The sequence below is a fragment of the Oratosquilla oratoria genome, chromosome 9, assembly GCF_046742065.1.
Source record: "Oratosquilla oratoria isolate Oo_2021 chromosome 9, ASM4674206v1, whole genome shotgun sequence".
Classification (NCBI taxonomy): Eukaryota; Metazoa; Arthropoda; class Malacostraca; order Stomatopoda; family Squillidae; genus Oratosquilla; species Oratosquilla oratoria.
Window position 1 is genome coordinate 30,010,214 of NC_134785.1, and position 24,383 is coordinate 30,034,596.

The window sequence follows — 24,383 nt, forward strand, 5'->3', positions numbered from 1 at the left end:
AAAAGGTAGACCCGATAATAAAAAAGTGTACAAGCACATCAGCCGGCTCTCTGCAACCATCCACCCATCCTTCCATTCATGACATCCCTCGACGCATCCACAACCACGTGACGACACCATCTCCACCATACCGACAGAATCGACTACACGACACATGAATTTCTTTCACCGACAGGTGAGACCCCTTTCCTGAACTGGGTCTTGAGCGACCGCGGTCCCGTTCAGACTGTGAATGGATGGGTGGGTGGAGGGTGGGGGATGGGGGGGCACAATTCTCAGCTGAATAAAATCGCACTGCCTCCTCCATCCACCAGGAGGCACTATCATCCGCCTAACACTCACCTCTTCTTCACCTCTCTCCTTCTACCTCCCTTCCTCCTCTTCCACCTTCTCATCCTCCTTCTTCCCCTCCTCCTCCTCCTCTTCTTCTCTATCTCCCTCCTACTTCATCTTCTTCCTCCTCCCACTCTCCTCACCTCACCTCTATGAGGTATCTGCTTGTTTCCATCCCAGCTGGGTAATCGCGAGACACAAAACTGTCAGCACTTAAAACTCGAGAGAAAAAAAAATTGGGAACAATACGACGAACCAACGTGTTTCCACTAACAAATCACACACACACACGCACACACACACACGCATACGCACACACACACGCACATAATGGTTATACACACCCATACATGTAAAAACACATATACATGCGCACGCAAGCATACACACAATAGCCATACATACTCATACATGAACACATACACATATGGTCAACGAAGACACACACACACACACACACACACACACACACAATTACATATATATATATATATATATATATATATATATATATTATATATATATATATACACATATACATACATATATGCGTGTTTGTGTATACTGATATACAGCAAACACACACACACACACACACACACACACACACACACACACACAAGAAAGACAGATCTACGACTTTAATCTGTCCTCATGCCAAGCCAAGCTAAGCCAAGCCAAGCCAAGCCAAGGTCTCCTCATTCCAGCTTGATGTCTAGGCTCTGGATCCTCGCCTCCCCCCCCCGCCCCCCAACCCTCCTGTCTTATCTGTCCAGACACTTGGCCTGCAAGCCTGATTCGCCCCCACCCCACCCAAAGCAGCCAGCAGCCTCCGCTCCTCCAATGCCACCTCCCTCTCTCTCTCTCTCTCTCTCTCTCTCTCTCTCTCTCTCTCTCTCTCTCTCTCTCTCTCTCTCTCTCTCTCTCTCCCCCTCTGTCCCTCGCTTCTCGCTTCTCGCTTCCTCCACCAATACTTCCCTCCTGGACTCTCCAAGTCTTGTATAAGAGACAACGTAAAGTGAGATGCAGCGGCGACGACGACGACGACGACGACGCAGGAGAAAGCGAAAAGTGGGACGGAAGAGAAGTTACACAGGGTATGGTCAGGCCCGGTTGAGCTGAATCGGGTTGGATTGGGTTAGGTTGGGTTGGGTTGGGTTGGGTTGGGTTGGGACGGGTTGGGATAGGATGGGCTGTGTTAAGATGGGTTGGGTTGGGTTGAGTTGATAGGTGAGGAGAATGAGGGATCCAAAGTAATGAAGGTAAAAAATATATAAAAAAGTAAAGTGGCGAACCATAATGGAAGATAAATTGACGATGCGGAAAAATATTGCATTACGGCAGTGGAGAAGAGAGGAGGAGGAGGGGGAGGGGGAGGGGGAGGGGGAGGGGAAGGAGGAGGAGGAGGCGGTGAAGTGTGTGGAGGAGGAAGGGTGGGAGTGAATTGGAGGTGGAGTCTGGAGCAGCGGAGGGTGCATGCCGAGGCACAAGAAGGAAGAGGCACAAGTGGAGAGAGAGAGAGAGAGAGAGAGAGAGAGAGAGAGAGAGAGAGAGAGAGAGAGAGAGAGAGAGAGAGAGAGAGAGAGAGAGAGAGAGAGAGAGAGAAAGGAGAGGGAGAGAGATAGAAAGAAGGAGAGAGAGAGAAGGGAGAGGGAGAGGGAGAGAGAGAGAGAGAGAGAGAGAGAGAGAGAGAGAGAGAGAGAGAGAGAGAGAGAGAGAGAGAGAGAGAGAGAGAGAGAGAGAGAGAGAGAGAGAGAGGGAGGGAGAGAGAGAGAGGGAGGGAGAGAGAGGGAGGGAGAGAGAGGGAGAGAGAGAAAGAAAGAGGGAGAGACAGAGAGGGAGAGACAGAGAGGGAGGGAGAGAGAGGGAGAGAGAAGAGGGAAAGAAAAGAGGGGAGAGAGAAGAAGATGAAGAGGGAAGAGGGGGAGGGAGGGAGGAAGGGGGAGGGAGGAAGGGGGAGGGAGGGAGGGAGAGGGGGAGGGAGGAAGAGGGAGAAAGAGAAAGGAGAGAGAGAGAGAGAGAGAGAGAGAGAGAGAGAGAGAGAGAGAGAGAGAGAGAGAGAGAGAGAGAGAGAGAGAGAGAGAGAGAGAGAGAGAGAGAGAGAGAATGGAAGACAGAAACACAGAGACAGGGAGAAAGACATAGAGAAAGCCAGAGAGAAAGCGCGCGCGCGAGTGAGTGTGCGTACAAGCGAGTGAGAGCACGCGTGTGCCAGTGTTCCGCGGACACGAACTCCACTCGACCATTCTCTTTGACCGTTCACCGTTTCCAGCATTGCACGATATCCTATTCCATGTAATCTTTCACTTCTGCTCCCAGAGTACAACGGGTAACAACAGAGAAGAGTGTATCCACCCTGGTCCATATCAAGGCCGGATGGAGATGAGGCAAAGAAGCTCACCAGGTTTTCTATCCTAAACAAACACGTTAACAAGTTCACGAACACATTGAGGAACAAGTCAACAGACTGAATACACGATCAAGCTACGCGGGGAATCAAACTGAGATCCCCACGTGTACACAGACCAACGATGAGCACTAACAGGGGGTGGTCACGGGACGGACGTCGGAGAGGGTCATCCTCTCCTGTCTCCCGTCTCTAAAGCCCACCATCACCCCCATCACCCTCCAAATGGAGCTTCTGCCTCCAATGACACATTATCATCATCATCATTACCGGCTACAGTTCAATCCCTCCCCCTCCTAGCCGGCGACACAGATACCTCACACCCACACAACACGATCCCATCGTTCCTTCCCCCGACAGATCCTACAGGAGATCCCGATGATCGTTGCCGGTTGTTATGGGACAACGGTTCTCTAGTCAGAGATCTTCGATGCGATGGCAACCAGGCATACCAACTTCGATCTTCTCGAAGTGAGTGAGCCAACTTCGACCTTCCCGAAGTGAGCGAGCCAACTTCGACCTTCCCGAAGTGAGTGAGCCAACTTCGACCTTCCCGAAGTGAGTGAGCCAACTTCGATCTTCCCGAAGTGAGCGAGCTAACTTCGACCTTCCCGAAGTGAGTGAGCCAACTTCGATCTTCCCGAAGTGAGCGAGCTAACTTCGACCTTCCCGAAGTGAGCGAGCTAACTTCGACCTTCCCGAAGTGAGTGAGCCAACTTCGATCTTCCCGAAGTGAGCGAGCTAACTTCGACCTTCCCGAAGTGAGTGAGCCAACTTCGATCTTCCCGAAGTGAGCGAGCTAACTTCGACCTTCCCGAAGTGAGTGAGCCAACTTCGATCTTCCCGAAGTGAGCGAGCTAACTTCGACCTTCCCGAAGTGAGCGAGCCAACTTCGATCTTCCCGAAGTGAGCGAGCCAACTTCGATCTTCCCGAAGTGAGCGAGCCAACTTCGACCTTCCCGAAGTGAGCAAAGGAACCTCGACCTCCCTAAAGTGGAAACAGATTCCTTCTGTCTAGTCGTCCTCAGCTTCCCGGTCCTTGGTGTACACACAAACACACCCGCGAGAGATGTTCTATTCCTAGGAGAGACGTTTTCGTTTAAGAATAAATAAATAATAACCAAATAGATAAAATTCTCGTCTCGTAATGGGAACTTCTAGGGCCTATATATCGTAAACAAGGCTGAGAGGATCAAATATGAACACAACGGATCTTTCTTCTCCCTCTCTTCTTCCCTGTACTTCCCACGGAAGGGGGAAGCAAGAGGAACCACGAAGAATTATCAAATTGCTCAAAAAGTCATCGGAGGAACCACGAAGAAAACATCGAACTGCTCGAGTACCCCCGTCGAAGTGTTTGGGCCAGGAAATGGAAAAGAGTGAGAGACGTGAAAGAAGTGAATGGAAAGGGTAAATGGAGGGAATGGAAATGGAAATTGAAGGGAATAAAGGTAGTGCGAAGTGGGAAAGTATGATGAGGGGAGAGTGAAGAGGAGGGAGTGGGGGATGGTGGAGGAAGAAAAAGAGGAGGGTGAAGAGGACTGGGTGGTTACAGAAGATGAGAAGCGAAATGGAAACCAAACAGGGAAAGCGAGAAGTTCGGGGGCAGATCGTGTTGCAGTTTGCGTGAAATTGTGCGTGAACAAGACGATGGAAACGCACGCGGGAGCGGAGGAAAGAGGGAGGAGAAGGAAGAGGAGAAGGAGAGACGCAGAGATCCTAAGCAATGACAACCGCACCACTAAAATATATTCCTTTTCTGCTCTCGCCCCCCAGAAAGCTCTTCCTCCGGACCCCAACAAGCTCCCATTGTCATGAAGATGTCGACTTCCAGCCGAGAGGCCGAGAACCCGAACACTGAACGCAGCGACAATAACAGCCGAAGCAACAGCAGCCACCCAAGACCGAGCCATCACATCAACATCACCAAAGGTTACAGCCGCAGCCTGCGAAGTGGCGGCCGAGGTCCTGGCGTGGGGGTACTGACAGCGTGGGTGCTGGTGGTGGCCCTCCTGCTCGTACTGCCCTACACCGAGGCGCGACGCCCTCGTGGACGGCTTCAAGGGAAGTACAAAGGACGGAAGCACTTCCAGCCCATTCCAGGAGCTTACCTCTCCGAGACCGCGAAAAAGTACTACAACAACCCAAAGGTGAGTGACTCGGTGAGAAGGCGCACAGCTTTCTCATGTTGAAAGGATGAGTTAAGTCACCCGCGAGAGAGAGCATATCTGTCTTACTACAAAAATTATCAACACAACCTCAGTTAGAGAACATATGTCTTCTACAATATATATATATATATATATATATATATATATATATATATATATATATATATATATATATATATATATATATATATATATATATATATATACATGCACCTTTCTTAAGCCCACACTGCTCTTCCGGATTTTCTCCCTCCGTTCCCCTCCTAATCCTCTCAATAACACCATCCCATATTGACTATATTTAATAGATTAATCCTTCTAAAACCACTATATTCATATTTGTCCCCTTTTCCCTTCCATAATGTATTGTTAAGAAACTAATTCTATTATCCCACTTTCTGTTGGTTCTAATGGGTATATAAACTCAAAGCATTGTCCAACTTTGTGTAAACAAAGATGGCGTCAATGCAACATGTATGCAATCTCTGACCTCAAGTAACTCTTTTGTTTGACTTTCAGGGTGCCAAGATCACCAAGGCATCCCACTTCAGATATAGATATGTACTGGGCCACAAGATCATGTTCCTTTGCGTTGCTCGAGGGACACCACTTCCCCAGATCACCTGGTTTAAGGATGGTGTGGAGCTCTATGCTCATAGGTACATGCAGGTATGTGAATCTATCAGTTGTATCTGAGCTCCTAATATGATATAATTCGTAGAAATAATACAATAATTCAGAGAAGTACAGAAATGCCAATCAATGAATCCACTGCTTTTATACTACTGTCTACAGATGAATTTACCAATTGAACTGTGGTACTTGAGTTGCAAAGCTCTTATTTAAACTTTTTACTCATTTTCTGCAGTAAATAATGTCTCCATTTCTTGAAAAAGCCTTTGTAGTCTCCCTAAAGCCAATATGTTCTGCACCTGGTCAATATCTTTACTTTTCTGAATAGTTTCCTCTATATGATCTGTTTTTCTTATTTTTTTTCTAATCTTTGCTTTTTTATTCATATCAAATTTCACATCTCATTTCTGGCCCAAGCATTTATCTTCTTCTGTACTGTACAATCGGAATGGAAAGTAATGGCAAGATAGATTCTTGGGTAAATACCCTGTTAAGTATATCACTGGAGAAAACAATGACCCAGTAGGTAAAGGAAGTGTCTTGGGTAAGAGGAGATGACATTTCCACAAGATTAGATCTGCTACTATCTAATGAGCCAGACATCATCAGCTTATTGAACTACCTTTGCCCCATAGGAAAAAGTGACCATGTGGCAACTGATTTTTTTTTTTTTTCAATAAAGCAAGGGGAGCAAGAAATCTGTTTTGGAAGACATCAATTTTGAAGTATGGGAAATGCTTTTGGTATAATTGAATGTGACAAAATTTTCAGGACCCGATGAGATCTCAAACTGGATACTTAAAGAATGTAAGGAACAACTGGCAGACAAGTTTCAGTCTTATTGTATGTTCATTAAAGGAAGGCATAGTGCTAATTGATTGGAAAAAAGCTAATGTGGTATCAATTTACAGATGTGGAAGTAAGGAGACACCAATAAATAATCATAGGCCATTATCACTGACCAGCACAATAGTGAAATTATGTGAAAGGATTGTGAAAGACTGATGGACAAAATACCTTGCAGAGATGAACATTCTGACAGACACTCAGTCTGGATTCAGACATGGATATGTGTGTCAAACCTTTTAAGCTTTTACTTGGGAGCAATTGATATTCTACATGAGAGGGATGGGTGGACTGTATGTACCTAGATCTGGGGGAAGGCTTTTGATAAATTACATAACAGTCAACTTATGTGAAAAATGGAGCTTACTGGAGGATTAAGAGGCAAACTACTCAAATGGTTGAAAGATCTTTTGAAGGGAAGATCCATGAGGACAGTAGTAAGTAAAGTATAATATGTCAAGATGGAGAGCAATAACAAGCAGAGTTCCACAAGCTTCAATGCTTGCACCGATAATGTTTCTTGACTATGTCAATGACATGATACAAGATAGAACAAGATATGCCAACATGTTTGCTAATGATGCAAATATCACGAGATGAGCAAAAAATAAGGATGACAATAAACTATTGCAAAAAGACCTAGACACTATTTGGTCATGGAGCTAAGTATGGGAAATAAAGTTCAATGCCAAAAAATGTAGAATACTAGAAATGTGCAGTAGTTGCATAAGACTATCTTTAAACTATTCCTTGGGAAGTGAACCCATCACAAAAGCAAAAGAGGAGAAAGATTCAGTTGTATTGATAAAAGATGGCCTACCTGAAAGACATATCAGCAGGATTCTGAGAGAGACATACAGACTGCTGCAGAAGATTAAAGTGGTTTTTAACTATATGGATGAAGAGATGATGAAAAAATTCATCAAAACTCTGATCCATCCATGACTGGAATATGCATCAGTAGTATGGTTCCCACAGAGAGTGAAGGATATAAGCAAGATCAGGAGAATACAAAGGGCAGCAACCAAACTGGTCACCAGCCTGGCAGATAAATCGTACAAGGAAAGACTAAAAGCACTGGGTCTGACAACTTTGAACAACTGAATAGAAAAAGGTGATATGATCACATTGACAGAAGAGATATCTTGATTAAGTTAGGAAGACTTTAAGAGGTCATGAGAACAAATTAAGGATGCAAAGAAATACAGTCTTCCATAAAGATGCACAAATATATGGAATGGCTTGGAAGGCGATATTGCCCAAGCTGGAATTCACATCTAAATATGACGACTGGAAATCAAGGATATAGATTAAGTTGGAAATGTACATGACTTTGAGGCAAGGTATGATAAATTGGAGTGTAGGAGACAGGACACAATGAGCGCTACTCCTTTCCTGTATAATACAATTAGGTACATTTGGTAAATACAAAACCTATTTTCCCATTCTTTTCAGTTCTTCAGAATCATTTGCAAACATGTGAATGATACTATCTACTTCTCCCTGATATTGTTGAATTACATCAATAATATGAGCATTATTGCTACATTCTTCCATGGCCTCACTTATCATTTCTATCCTAAATACTTCCATACTATTGTCTTTTTTCATTTATAAAAAAAAAAATCATTCATCCTATCCAAAGGTCAGGTTTTACATTTTCCTTTCCACAGTAATCTTTTACATGATACTTTATCAAATGCATTTACAAAACTTACAAATTTCACCCACTTTTTTCTTGCATAAAATTTCAAAAGACCATGTGTAGTAAATGGCAGACAGCTTACCCCATATGGTGCACTGACTGCATAAGTTTTGCCCAGAAATGACAAGAAATGATGTATAAGTTTTAGTAGTCACATTAATTCAGATCTTCTGATGTAATGACAAAGTTTCAATCTAATACAATTTTTAAACTGTATTCCTCATCCTATTCAAATTATTCCTTTATATATCTCACTATAACAATTGAACAACTAAGCCTTTCTAATCTGCACTTCTAATATAATCTAAAAGTGTTTTTATCTAAAAAGTGAAGAAAGATTAGTAGAAGTGTGGAAGGCAGAGGTGGAGAGAGTGAATGTGAGGGGGCAACCAAGGATGAGATGGATGGATGGGGTAAAAGGAATGTTGGGAAAGGGGGTATGTCTGTTGAGGAAGGAAGGGAGAAGACAGAAAATAGGGGTAAGTGGAGAATGGTTGTGTATGGATGATGTGATGCATGGAAAGGAGTGAATAGGGGATGGGGGGAGTATGTGTGAATGATATTCTGATCCAACCCAATGGGATTTCTCCCTGTCTTCCCTTTTTCTGCATGAGGGGGGGGGGGGATCACTGATTAAATCAGTCTTGCTATGGATGTGCTGTGTCTTGCTGCATTGCTTCTGACCCAGGGCAGTGGGCAAGATCCAGGGATGACCCATCATCCTAAAGAAGCCAAGAAAAGAGGGAGAGGTAGAGAATGGGAGTGGAGTATGTGGGGATAAAATGGGTGGGAGTGGATTTGTGCCTTTGACTTTGGCTATCTCCCTTGTATGGGGGAAAAAGCCCTTGGTATATGTATATATATACTTCTAATATAAAAACACCACTGATTTTGTTTTCAAGATGTTTCTCCTTTCCGTGTCCACAGTTGCATGAGTGGCAAAAGGGCAACCGCCTAAAGAGCAAGATGGAGATTGACCCAGCTTCCCAGGCAGATGCAGGCATCTACGAATGTCACGCAAATAACAAGTATGCTGTGGACACAAGGGTTTTCCGAACAACCTACATGGCTGAATTTACACCTTAAGACTGAGTCCTAACCACCTACAATGCTGAGTTCAAATGGTTCTTTTGCAAAAAAGACAACTTCAGATGACTGTTAAATATATTGTAGTTCCAATCCTTTAAATTTGAGACCTAAGTTAATTCACTCTCTGTGGCCATGTTTTGAATCTCTGCAGTAATGCAGGATTCTCACAAAGCACATACTTGATGCACCATTCAAATGGTGAAAAAAAGGGGGGTAGGGAAGTACCAAGACAACTCATTGACACATCCCAACTTCCTCTATTCAACTTGAGCCACACTAACATAAGAGTTTATTTTACAGGCTCTGATACTTTTTTTTTTTAATTTTAGTAACAAATAATGAAAAAGTACCCACTCTAGTAACTACACCATTTAAGATATGTATGTATTGGTCATAGTAGAAGTAGAGGGTGCAACTTCAATGTGGCAATACTGTCAACTGCCTGCAAATGTTGTTCCAAATGAAAACAAACATATCAAATGTTTCTAACACTAGTAATAACAATATAGTAAAACTCCATAATGCAATAATTTAGTGTAAAAACCTCAATGCAATAACTTAATATAAGACTTTTGTTAATACTTGCTTGTAAATCCTATTTACTGGTAACATCACAGCCTTGATATATTCCTAATGTTATCATCATCCCTTTCCTTCCCAGTCATCACCAAGAATATATGTCTCAGTTTCCTCTTGACACCTAAACTAATTTTGTAGTTCTACTGGATCCTTGAAGTAGCATCAAAGTATACAATATAACCTTCATATATATATAACTTTGAAATATATACAAAATCTGTGGACTTAATTAATTACATTAACACAAGCAACCTGACACTGTACACTAAATTGATATGTTGGTAACACAATTAATTAAGCAATAATTTCTGATAACTGTTTGTAGTTCCAATTAATTCTAATGGACCAATGATGGGTACTTGTTTGTAGTGGTCTTGAAAGACAAAAGTCTCTAGACTTATAATCCACTCACTATGCTCACCTGTATCTGGAGATACAGCTGTAAGAGGCTAGCAATCACTCTCCATACAATGCCCAAAATCCCTATATCAATTCTGACTAACTTTCCTTCATTTCTTTACAAGGGAAAAGCTGAATATTAGCAACTGATCCCCTACTTCTCTCTCTAAATCTCTCTTTTACCACCTCTATGACTTCAATTCTTTGGTGCAATACTATCCCCAAGTTATACAAGTGCTGGTTATCTGCAACAAATTACTAATACAAATCTCCTACTCCTTCTCTTCCTACTACCAGCCAGTGACAAAGAAACAGATTCATATTAATATAACACAGCAGTCCAACATACGTCTTCCCAGTGAGATCTATGGGAAAACCAAAAGATTATTACTTACTAATGTATAGCTGCAAGTTTCCAGTTAAAGAAACCCAAGGACACAAATCTTGTTACTTTAAATCTCATCTTTTTCTTGTCTAAGTATATAGATTTATCAAGGAGAAACATGTGATTTGTTATATAAATCACTACCATTTGTATTCTTTCAAAATACTTAGATATCTTGCTCTTCTACACACTTTTTCATAAAATGTCTTCCAAAAAAATCTGGCCACTTTTTCCAACATTTTTCACTACATAAATTCTAAGTGAAATCAACATTCAAAACAATTGCATATAAAAATATGAGGCATGCAAATCTGTTCAAGCACACACATTTACATGACAGTACTTCTAGGAGACAAAGGATTTGGGAATGAAGGAAAAGAAAAAACTAGTATAATAAAAGGTCAAGTCTGTAAATGGGGTATTACATAAGCAGTGTGTGAAATATATGGGAGGCAGGGTCAGGAGAAATAAAAGTCAAACTGGCTGTACAAAGGCAGGTGCTGATGTTGAAAGCTTGAAATATAGACAATGGCAATGTCAGCTGCCTAAAGCACTACACATGATCCTGGAATTAACTATGGACGTATCACAGGCAAGACTGAAAATGTACATAACAATATAAATAATTGTTGACTTGAGTTTCAATGACTGGAAACATGCAGCCCTACAGTGATTAGCAATAGTCCTTGGGCCCTCCCATTGATCTCTCTGGGAAGAAACTCAAGACTGTTGTTTTTGTTGTACTAGTGTAGGACAGTTTCTGTCAGCAGCTGAGAGTGGCAAGATGGTGGAGCAGTCACCAGTTGTCAGTTCTCCAAATTGATAGATCTTGGGCCAAATCCAGAAATTAAGAAAATATCAGCCCCTCAGAGCTGCACCTCTTGATGAAGGTGATGGGGTTGATGGGTTTTGTAAATGGACGGCAACACTGTCTATCGTGCAGAACCACCATAAGCAGGTACCTATCACTGATCCCTTATTACAAAGACAAGGAGGTAACGAAAAATATCATAGAATACCTGATCAGCCCTAGATTACATGCAGTGGTGGTATGGACTCTGCATAAAGTGAGGGATATAAAAACTATGAGAAACTAGAAGCACTGGACCTGCCATTGTTCAAAGAAAGAAGTGAAAGAGGTGACTTGACTGCAGCAGATCATTAACTGAGAGAAAATACCTCTTGGTTTGGGATAGTAGCACCATGGGATCAAGCTGAAGATAACTAAATGTATGAAGAAACATTATTTTCTGCACAAATATATCAACTCCTATAACAGCATAGAAGATACAGCCTAAGTTAAAATCATAAATAAATTTAAAGCTAATAAATACACATATGCAAAAAATGCAAGATAGTGGAAATGACCAAAACTACAATGTGGCAATCAATGATTTACTCAATGGGAAATGAAATAATTATGTGAGTGAGAGGACCCAAATGTTGATCAAGGACAATTTGTCATCTAATACGCACATTAACAAGATCTTTAATTTGTCAACTTGTAGGAAGAGGATAATAATGCTGTCACTTTTTTCCATGTGTTGTAATAAGTGACTAAATGGGATAGAATGAAGGGATTAGGGATCCCCTTTATTTCTTTTCCTCCCATGAAAAGTCAAAGCATGCTTTGACTTGGCCATTCCTCTTGCATGGGAAAAAAGACCATATGTCTAAAGGATGTGAAGAAAAATATTTTCCATACAGATGCATAATTACATTGAATAGCTCAGAAGGGGATATATCTCATGCTCAAACAATACACGAGTTCAAAGTTGGAACTTTAAATGAATTATATATATATATATATATATATATATATGTATATGTATATATACCGTATTTTCCGGCTTAAAATGCGCATCGGGTTATAATGCACACCCATGCACTTCGTTATCTCAGTACACAGATAGCGCGCACTGACGTATAACGCGCATGCCCGATCGCATTTGTCTATAACGCAGTTTTACCTCGGTATTTATATCATGTGAACGAGGTTACATGGAGAAGTATTTTTCATTGGTTAGAGCCACCGCTGGGAAATCTGTTGATTTGTCACTAAATTAAGTGTCAGTTTAGGCATCAATCAGGACACAACTAAGAAAAAGTCAGAACTACATGTACCGGTATATGACTCATGTTGTGCGTTGGTCCCTTATTACTTTGTAGCTTAAATAGTTTGGAAATATGATCTAAAAAAGTTTATTGAAAGTAAAATATACAGAAAAATTTCGGGATTTTTACAGAAAATTTTCATTTTATATCTTGAGGAAATAATTCGTCTTTACCATTTTTTTTTTTATTTAATACTGAAACAAACTACAGACTGTTTCGTTTTAGCTTTGAACCTGCAATGACAGTGGTGAAATAGGACAGTATCTCATCGAGGTGACATTTAGTTAATATAACTCCCGAAAGAGGGTGTTGTAGTCAGGTGTTTGACACGATTTTATGAACGGCCGCAACAGAATTTGTACCATACCTAAAGTGAAGCAACAAAGCCAACATAAAAATTCAAACTAAGATGCTGTGAACATAAGCAAATATCATGAATATTGATCATGTTTCATGGTGTTTAGGCCAATTTAAACATGAAAAATAAGATTCGATAGATACCTACCTATACCAAATATTTATATACGGTAGCCCATGCTGGCGTATTCTTTCATGTCACCATGGCTGTTCTTCTTGTTCTCACGGAACGTCACGGAGAAGTGTGCCTCCCGACTTTGTGATGGCCAACATCGTCACATTGTTGTGAAAAAAAATTACACACACAGCCGCAGAATTTTTATCGTAGGCCGTAGATAATGCGCACCAACGGATAACGTGCACCCCCCATTTTTAGGCCCTTCCAACGGAAAAAAGTCGCGCACTATACGCCGGAAAATACGGTATATATATATATATATACAAAACAGGAGACAGGACCCAGTAAGCATTGCTCCTTTCCTGTATACTACAATTAGGTAAATACATACTTATGAGCTGTTGATGACTATTTGAGTGGGGTGTCACTACACAGAGATGATAATAATAAAATAAAAATAAAAAATCATACAGATCCTAATCCACCCCAGATTAGAACGAGCAGCAGTGGTATGATCCCCTTACAAATATGGATATTAAAACATGAAATAAAAACAACCAAAATAGTCTCCAGCCTAGCAAACATCATAAGAAAAAATTATGAAAACTGGAAATGACGTTATTAAAAGAAAGGTGCATGACTGATATGTTCAGATTAATGAAAAAAGTGAACAATGGGAGTGACACGAGATCAATGGAAAAAATAAAGAGACAAGGAGCCCAAAGGATATCAAGAAATACAGTTTCTGTACAGATGCATCCAATTCAGCAACAAAGTAAGCAAGGAAATAGTCCAGCCAAAAACAAATTTCAAGCCAAGTTTGATCAATGGAAATAAAGGGACAGGACCTTAGCTTTTCTCACGTACATTAAAATTGATAAGTGTAATTACATAAATAAACACATAAGCACAAACACAAAAATATTTTGACGGGAGCATTCACCAACAAATATATTAACCACTTAAGTAAATCCCTATATAACACTTTGACAACAAGTTTTATGCAGCCAATAATTTGGGGACTTTAGTGATACTATAATCATGCAACATTCTTTCATGGTTGGAGACTAATCTCCAATTAGAGAAGAATGCTGATCACTTTTAATTTCTACAACCTCTTCTTTCCACAACCCTCCTTACATATCTCCTTTACCACCTCTATGACTCCATCTCTTCAAAGCGATATTGTCCCCATGAGACACTGGTAATTGGCAATGAAATACAAATATAACTAGCTACATAAACAAACATGCTTTGATACAAAACCACTTATAAGCACTATCAGCTAAATGAAAAAATCATAAGCAAATGTTATCTGAAATACAATACTGTATAAACCTGCACAACAGCTACACACTTCTCATATATATATATCTCCCTGAATCACAAGTAAAGCAATGAGAAGTAACATGAACCTAATATATTCAACATCTAAAAAGTCTGTCAGAATTAGAAACCACAAATCTATATGAAAAGCGTAAAAAAACATAAAGTCTGATTATTAATAACTTTGTAAAACTAAGTCTTGGTTTGTAATGTGCTGTGTTCCACCCTCATACATTTCTGTGATTAATCTTCTTTTTATTATGTGTTACTCTAATGTAATTAGCATTTCAGTGTTAATTAATTGTAACCACCATTCAAATACTTTATTTTCCATACAAAAGTTGTGAGAAAAACCTTCTACCTATTTGATCTGAACAGTTAGCTAACATTCATTTTTCTTATCAGCTTATCAATACATAAGTAAAATTAAGATATAGTTTTCCAGAAAAGTGCATGAACACTAACCATTCTTTGAGAAATATCATGGAAAAAGACAACAAAATTTAAACATCTTTTGTGAATGTTTAGCTACCTGATGGAGATAATACAGCATCATGAGTCAAGCAATTTCTTATGATGCACTTTATGAAACACTACCACTTGTGTCAAGTCGTAGTGTTCCAACCAGACCTAGGATATCATTTAGATTAACCTTAGTGTATTAGAAATACTTCCAAATGCAATCATATCAAAGTTATACAAAATAGCCCTTGACTTACAATATAAAGCTGCATATGGGGCCACAATAAAAGTTATAGTGTAATCCTTTCACATCTATTTCTGTTGATGTGTAATACACTTATTTTTAATCCCTCAAACAAGAAGACACCCTTTACAACTAGGATGATATCTGGCAATTTTATTCACCTGAAGAGCATTTCCTAAACTATCAAAATGTACCCCCTTCAGCTTTTGTCCTGGCTAACACCAGATAATTTCATTCAAGTCATGGGTAAATTCTGCATATATATGGTTAAACACTTATCAATATTTTATCAATGTTTATGCTATAAACATACATGCATGCATACACCAAAAGGCCCTTTCCCCCTTATAATTCAGATGCCCCTGTCAAAACACACACCCAGGCACCCTTCATCCATCCTACACCCACCCAAAAACTCTACTGTTGTTCCTTCCATCTTAGCTCCTTGTGATACTATAAACACAATGTTAATCTTAGTAATCAAGACATAGCAAGTATGGGCACAACATCATAAAATACTTACAAGCACATCCTAAATATCTGATCAAATCAACAATTCATTCTGTATGTCACATCTCTGATAATACAATAAATCAGCACTTTATTCTCCCTTCAATAATAGATTGTCTTTATGAAATTCTACTGTCTCCTGTTAAATGTATGACCTACTAGATAAGATGGCTCTATCAGAAAGAAAGCATATCAAAATGAAATGATATGCTGGTATAAAGTGACAATAATAATTTTTACATACATGTACAACTCAAAATACACACACATATTTAATACATATAAATAATAGAATATATCTCTTTGCATGCAATATGTATTTATACAAAGTTCAATATACGTACCTATCAGCCATTCAGATAATTATACAATATTAGCAGCTGCAATCACGTAGGATTTGGGAAACGTATATGATACAAGAAGAGAGGAAAAGCAAAATGTAAAGTGAAGAAAGCAAAGAAAACAGATGTAAAATGGGGTGCAAACATGACAAAATTTTAAAGTAAGGGGGTGAGTTAATTAGAGAGGAAAAGGTAAAAGGCACAGATGGACAAATGGAAGAGAAGATGGTATGAGGAAGATGAGTAGAGTATTTCACAGAGTTGTTGAATAATGGGGTTATCACACTGGGCTATATTTCCTCTAACCTCCAATTAATTGGTGGCCCACCTCCAGAACTTTTCTCACTGTAACACCACTATGGCAAACTATTTTGTTTACTCAACAAAAATACATAGACTGTTATTTGATATGCTAGAGGAATATTATTTTCCTCCAGCATATCAGATTCCTTCCTGCAAATCTGCTCCGACCGTCGGAAGAAAAATAGCCCACTGTGATAATGCCTCAAGGAAGAGGTTAGGGAGGGATAGATTGTAGCAGTGGGAGGAACCAAGAAAATTATAGTCATGAGCGAAGAAAATGACAGGGATATAGGTAAAGTGGGACACTAGGAAAATTGAAAATCTTGAAAGCTGATCAGACACCTCATTTGGATGGGTGTTATTCAGAGTGTCTGACAAAGAGAGGAACTGGCTAACGAGGTTGTTTAATTTGTGCCTATAAGAGGGTAGTATGTTGGAGGACTGGAAGAGTGCAGTTTACAAAGGAAGAAGGGACAAATGTGAATGTACTGTAGTAGTTTTAGAGTTGAGTGTAGATGGAAAGGCATATGGGTAGGTGTTAATTGAGAGGATTAGAGGAACAGAGTAATTGGTGAGGAACAGTGTGGATTTATGAAAGGTAGAAGGTGCATGGCTCAAATTTTTGTGGTAAGGCAGATTTGTGAGAACTTTTTCCCACAAGGTAAAAATGTTTTTTGGTCCTTTATGGATTTACAGGAAGCTTATGGCAGGGTAGACATGAAGGTATTGTGGGAGGAATTGCAAATATATGACACAGGGAGAAAGTTGCAAAGGGCAGTCAAGAACTTTTCCATGAGTAGTACAGCTTGTGTTAGGGTTGGAAATGGTAAGGATTAGTGATTTGAGGTGAAATTGGGGGTGCACTAGGGGTGTGTTATGTCACCCTGGTTGTTCAATATGTACATGAATGGGGTGGTACAGGAGGTAGGTGCAAGGGTAACAGGCAAATGATTAGCAATGGTTAGAGAGACTGGAAAGAAGTGGGAGGTGAGCCAGTTGTTGTTTGTTGATGACACTACGCTTGTGGCTGGGTCAGAGGAGGGTTTGTGACAAATAATGACGGAGTTTGGATGGTATACATAAGGAGGAAGTTGAAAGTAAATGTGGGTAAGAGCAAAGTGGTTAGATATACAAGAGGTGAGGGTAGCAGCAAGCTGGAGGTAAGTGTCAAAGGAGAAATGTTAGAGGAATTAAATAGTTTTAAAAATTATATTTGCATGTAGCATGGAATGGAAGAGTGGGGGTGGAGGTAAACTGTAGTGAGGGAAACAAGTACATGTCTTGGAACAATGAAGTGTCATGAGAAATAGGCATCTGGGGATGGATGCAAAGAAAAGACTGTATGAAGGGGTGATTGAGTCTATGATACTGTATAGGGCAGAGAACTGAATTTTAAGGGAGCAGAAAGGAGATATTTGAATATATTTAAGATCAAGTGTTTCAGAAGTATGGTGGGTGCTTTGAGGTGGGATAGAGTGAGAAATGAGGAGGTGAGAAAAGCAGGGATGGAAAAGGAGCTACCATATAGTGCAGATGAAAGAATTTTGGGATGGTTTCGGCACATGGAAAGAATAAATGAAGAAAGACTATCAAAAAGTGTGTGGAAAGCAGAGGTGGAGGAAGTAAACCTGAGGGGTAGACCAAGAGTGAGATGGATGGATGGGGTGAAAGGGGGCTTTGAGTAAAAGAGGAAAGTCTGTTGAGCAGCAAAGGGAAAAGTCAAGAGACAGGTGTGAGTGGAAAATGGTTGTGAATAGAAAATAACCTGATGCAGCCCCAAGGGATTTCTACTCATCTTCTCTATTCTCACATGAGGGGACAAGGAATGAGGGCAGCTGTGTAAATGAACTGACTGGCCCTGCTGTGGATGTGCTGTGTCTTGTTACACTGCTTCTGATCCAGGCAGTAGGCATGGGACTGGGATGAACCTTCATCCACAAGGAGCCAAGATAAAAGGGAAATGATTGATGGGGTGAGAGTGGGATGAGTGGGGGCATGCCTTGGCTGGCTACCTCCCTAATGTGGTGGAAAAAGCCTATTGGTTTATAGATAGATTAACAGCTGATTATTCCATAATAGATTTCTTTCCACATTTCTTTAAGAAATCATCAACTCAATTACACAAATACTAAAGGTCACTCTGCCTGAAAAACATATATACAACTAAATACAAAATCAGTATTTGCATTTCAATGACACAAGTAGTTTGAATGAAATATTTAGTATTACAACTAGCAATGATAATTCAAAAATTACTTCACTATCATCAGTGACAGTGTTCACCTCAGACAACCATAAATCAATGAATCACCCTACATTCAAATTGAACAGCCACTTTCTAACATTGGACAAAAATCCTAAAATCCATGGCCTCATTTTATATATATATATATATATATATATATATATATATATATATATATATATATATATATATATATATATATATATATATATATATATATATATATATATATATATGTCCTTCAGTCCCCATTTCAGGCATATAACAGCGATAACAAACAAGAAACTACATGTTTTAAGATCTAGTAAGCACTGGTATTGGACAGCAGAAAGATGTGCTAATCACAATATAAAAATAACCCATAAGAACCAAACTTGACTATGACCTCACAGAATTGTTTCCAAGATACACTAGAATACCCCAACAGAATATTGACACACAGAAACCGAAATCCTCCCTACAAATCACATGAAATTTATAGGTATACAGTTATATGCAAGAGCCCACCCATCCCTCCCACCATATAATACAAGTCCAACCAAGTGAATGCAAGAAAAAAATCCCAGCAGCATACTATTCAAATATCTACAACAACCTACACCTGTACCTCAGAGCATGTCCATCCTAAAACACATACATACCCAAATCACAAAACAAACACTCAAAGATTGACCACCAAACTCCATACTCCACCTCAATTCCTCAAACCCCAGTCAAAATGAGAAATCACTCTGACAATAAGCACGAACTACATTGGCATAACTATGTTAGACTATATTCTAGCATTGAGAGTATCAATAAAAAATAGGCCTGGCCACAAAATTGAACTGCTTCTGATTCAATCACCACACAAAAGACAAAGAACACCTTTCCTGCACTGCCCTACTTTCACCCTACCTAGACAACACAATATCTCTTTTGGCAGAATCAACACCATTTAAATATGAAGCCTTTATTAAATTACAATGTTTCACTTGAAAAGAGCTCCAATGAGCACAACATTGTACATATGAAAGATTCATCTTCAATTGGTGTTTATTTTACCAAAACTGTCAGCAGCTGCAATCTTCAAACACAATATCTCTTCCTTGAGTAACATGATGGCTAAACAGGTGGCCATTGCTGGATACCTGGGAGCTATGGATTTCCTAAAAAAGAGCCCTGGGGCAATAGACTAAATGAATGATTACCCAAAGACTTGAATGAAATTTGTCTGAATATTAATGGTAATGATTTTCTTAGGACTAATTCTAATAGTTACTAAACTATTTCTTACATTGTTCTAAATATTATATTTGTTACAAACTGATTTATACTGAAATATACACCTCAGTAATCATGAGAAAGAGAAGATAAAGAAATAATACTGCTTTGAACAGAACACCGGCAATAAATTTAAAAATGAATTGGTCCACCAAGAAAAGTGCACAACAGTTATCAAATCTATCCTGAAATGTATCCATTAATTTGTAAACACCTTCTATCCTGGATTTATAGTCCTTCCTACATCTATTGCGCATTTAATGTTATGGATATAAAATTATTGCTGTGTTCACTTGTTTTTATATATCCTCAACTCTACTATCTTTGAAGAAAAAAATATCACAATGAGGTTTCCAACTAAAATTAGATAAATTAATTATCAACACATGGCCAAAACATATCCTTACCAATGCATTAACTGCATGGTAACATGCAGCCAATACTGTAGGGACTGTTTTGAGACACCTCTATGGAACAGATCCACATATAATTTTGTCTATTTTAGTTTAAAATCTCTACTCATACAGGAATGATGACACTTTTGTACTACTGCTGTCCCTCCTTTATACTGTTCCCTTGAACCTGTGGTTTGCCACCTCAGTAGCTCTACCTTTTTTTTTTCCCTGTGGAGGGAAAAGAATTCTGCCACAGTATTTTTTATGCATGGGATTTGTTAAAACCTGAGGAGGTTAGTGACGGGTATGATTGTAGCAGTGGGAGATGCTAGGAAAACAGCTGTGATGGGAGAAGTAAATGATAAGGGTATAGGAAAAGATGACATACAAAAGAGCACTGAAAATGATGAAAGTTGGTAAAGCACCTGGGTTAGATGGATGTCACATGGAGTGACTGATGAAGTGAGGGACAGTTATATTGGATTGGCAAATGAGGTTGTTCAATGTGTGTCTTATGGTGGGAAATGTGCTTCAAGACTGGAGGAACATTTGTATTGTTCCACTTTACAAAAGAAAAGGGAATAAAATATGAATGAGGGATTAGTCTGTTAAGTGTAGTGGGTGAGATATATGGGAGGGTGATGATAGAGAGGATTAGGAGGGGAACAGTAGAACTTATTACAGAAGAACAGTGTGAGTTTAGGAAAGGCAGAAAATGCATGGATAAAATTTTCATATACATTTAATCCATTTGAAAACTTAAATGTTAATCAAACTGGACAAAATTTCACTCCCAAATGTATAAAAAATTTCCTTTTCATGTGTGTAATTAGTATAATGCAATAATTGTAATCTTCAAGTTCCAAAACACATTGCCAGGATTTGGGAACACAGCTACCCATTTCACTTCCATCCACCACTCTTTCCTCCATCTTATCTTAGCTCCCCATGGATGAAGAGTCATCCCTGTATTCCACCCACTGCCTTGGGTCAGAAGCAATGTAGCAAGACATGGTAAGGTTGCTTCACTTTATCACCAACCCCCCCCCCCCCTCTCTATCCTTTCATGCAGAAAAAGAGAAAACAGGGGAAAATCTCTTTGGGATACTTCAAAATATCACTCACACATAAGCACCCCCTATTTCCCTCATCCCCTGCCCTTCCCTTCCTTGCATCACAGTATCTATACACATCCACTCTTCACTCACCCCTATCTCCTGCCTTCTCCCTTCTTTGCTAAACAGGCACTCTATACTTGTTCAATGCCCCCTTCAACCCATCCATCCATCTCATCTTCAGTCATCCCCTCAAGTTGACACCATCCACCTATGCCCTCCATACTTCTTTTACTGATCTTTCTCACTCTATCTAACCTTGTAACTCCTGCCATACTTCTCAGGCATTTCATCTAAAAAAAAATATAACATTTCCTCTCTGCATCTCTCAAATAAAGTCTCTGCCCCATACAATCCTGTTGATACAATCACCTTTTTATATAATCTCTTCTTTGTTTCCATTTCCAGGTGCCTATTTCTCATCACAATTTTTAATCCCCCAAGGCATTTACTTGCTTCCCTCAATCCACTACTTACATCCACCTTCACTCCTTTTCCTGCTACATGTGACCCCAAATACCTAAAACTATCCACTTCCTCCAGCCTCCCTCCTTTAAGACTTACTTCCAAATTGCTGCCTTCCTCTCCCCTTGTACATCACATCACCTTATTCTTACCCATATTTACCTTCAATTTTTTTTCCTATTGCATAACTTCTCAATCTCAATCACTAACTGCCTTAATCCCCCCTCTGACCCTGCCACAAGCAGGGTCATCAGCAAACAACATCTAGCTCACCTCCCACTTTTCTCCATTTCCTTTAACCATCTCCAGTCCCCTGCCCATTACCCTCGCATTTACCTCCTGCACCATTCCATCCATGTACCATCTTCAGTCCCCTGCCCATTACCCTCGCATTTACCTCCTGCACCATTCCATCCATGTACACACTGAACAGCCAGGGCAACATGGCACATCCCTGACACAGTCCTACCTTTACCTCAAACCACATGCTCTCTCCATTTCTAAATCTAACATGGGCTCCACTACTCTTGTAAAAACTTTTGACTGCATTGACAGCTTTACCACAATCCCATATATGCAAAACCTCCCACAGTACCTTTCTGTCTACCCTATCATACGCCTTTTCCAAATCCAAAGGCCCAAAAAACATTCTTACCTTTTCCTAAAGCTTTATCACATATCTACCTTACCACAATAAACTGATACACGCAACTCCTACCTTTCTTAAACCCACACTATTCCTCACCAATTACTCCCTCTGTTCCTCTCCTAATCTGCTCTATTAAAACCCTCCCATAAGCCTTCCTAACTACACTCAACAAACTGATCCCTCTGAAACTACTACACTCACATTTCTCCCATATTCCCTTGTAAAATGGAAACTATACAGGCACTCCTCCAGTCCTCAGGCACTCTACCCTCCTTTAGACACACATTAAATAATCTCACCAGCCAGCCCACCATTACTGTACCTCCCTTTTATAGACACCCTGCATGACACCCATCTAACCCAGGTGCCTTACATACTCCTATCATTTTGAAAACTACTTGTAACTCTTCTTATCTCTCCTCCATTTTCCTCTCCCATCACAATCCTTTTCTTAGTGGCTCTCACTGCTACCACCAATCCTTTCCTATCCTCCTCCACATTCAACAGCTCTCCAAATGAAATACTCTCCCCATCTTTGCTTTACTGCCTCTTCCGTTAACATCTGTCCATATGTGCCTTTTACCTTTTCTTCTCTAATTGACTCGTCTCCCCTTTCTCTCCTGATTTCCTACCAAAACATCATTTTATTACTTAAAAAATTTCCATCATACTCCTTTCCTATTTTACATATAATATCCTTTTTGCCTCCTTTATATTTTGTTTTACATCTTTTTTCTTCATACCTCTCATACGTTTCTCTCATCCTACTTTGCAACCAGTTCCTGAATGCTTGCTTCTTCTTTTCTACTACCTTCTTCACTTCATCATTCCACCACTCACTACCCTTCCTGCTATTCCCTCCCATCCTCCTTGTTCCACATACCATCTTTGCACACCTTGTCTCTCCGTCCTAGAAATCAGAATACTAGATAAAAATCACTGATCTTCAATGGAAACAGGTAAAAGAAGATTCAACTCCCTCATTTTTTATCATAAGTTAATTATCAACCAAACAAGAATAAATACGTACCAAAAATATTTTTTCTTTTTCACAAATTACTGTTCCTTAAACACTTTCATCAGACAACTTTTTTCATAATCCACTCTGACAAAAGTGACTGCTGGGTTCTTTAACCCAATGGCTGCGACATAGGTATTTACCAATGCCATATGAAAAATATTTTTTTACCTACCCTCATTTTTTTCTGTTAATCTGTGAGAATACACTGAATTATATGTATAAAGCATATATGAGCTTAATATGTAATTTACTTGTGGTGACAAGTTGAAGGTTATATTACTATTTCTAGTACACCTAGTAAGGTCAAGGGCTGAGAAGAGCATGAGAGGAAATCATGTCAATCTTCCACAACAACTATAAACAAACTAAGATAGATGAGACAAGAACAGAAAAGCAGTCTATGAACTGCCAAATATCACCATATAAATATGAGAACCAAAAAAACTGTTCCTAATTCAAAATTATTACCAGGTTCTGGAAGAAAGATTGCTGCTACCCACTAAACCTTCTGAAAGGACACTTACACCCTATCTTGTGCAAATCATTCTTCCAGATCAGTATATTCTTGGATATCGTTTTGCTTTTAGTGTACTGTCCAAATATCATATACATCAAAACATCAAAACATAAAAGTACCATTTTTAAAAATACAGAGCTATAACTTACCTTCTGCTGTTGTTGATGATGTCCATGTAGTCATAGGACCGAGCATAGAAACCTTCATTTGTCACAGCACCCCAAAATGTTGACCAAGCTTTTCCAGTACGTACTATGATGGCTCCCAATACTGGCCTGGAAATTTTATGAAAATTTTTCTAATTATCATACAATCTCATTGATATTATATACAAACACATACACACACTATAGGCCAGTATCACTAACAAGCACTATAGCCAAAATCTGT

At 39.6% G+C, this 24,383-nt stretch overlaps 2 protein-coding genes across 2 annotated transcripts in view; one reads left to right on the forward strand and one right to left on the reverse strand.

The window, feature by feature from the left end:
- Window positions 1-12,309, forward strand: part of LOC143028296 (immunoglobulin domain-containing protein oig-4-like) — a 101,132-nt gene extending 88,823 nt beyond the window's left edge. The window contains exons 2-4 of the mRNA XM_076190171.1: window positions 4,517-4,890; window positions 5,431-5,580; window positions 9,023-12,309. Of these exons, the coding sequence (XP_076046286.1) occupies window positions 4,555-4,890; window positions 5,431-5,580; window positions 9,023-9,181 (645 nt within the window). The 5' untranslated portion in view covers window positions 4,517-4,554 and the 3' untranslated portion in view covers window positions 9,182-12,309. The remainder of the gene's footprint in view (window positions 1-4,516; window positions 4,891-5,430; window positions 5,581-9,022) is intronic.
- Plod (procollagen lysyl hydroxylase) overlaps window positions 1-24,383 on the reverse strand; it is a 550,148-nt gene that overhangs the window by 490,662 nt on the left and 35,103 nt on the right. Inside the window, exon 10 of the mRNA XM_076190170.1 lies at window positions 24,143-24,268. Coding sequence (XP_076046285.1) covers window positions 24,143-24,268 — 126 coding nt within the window. The remainder of the gene's footprint in view (window positions 1-24,142; window positions 24,269-24,383) is intronic.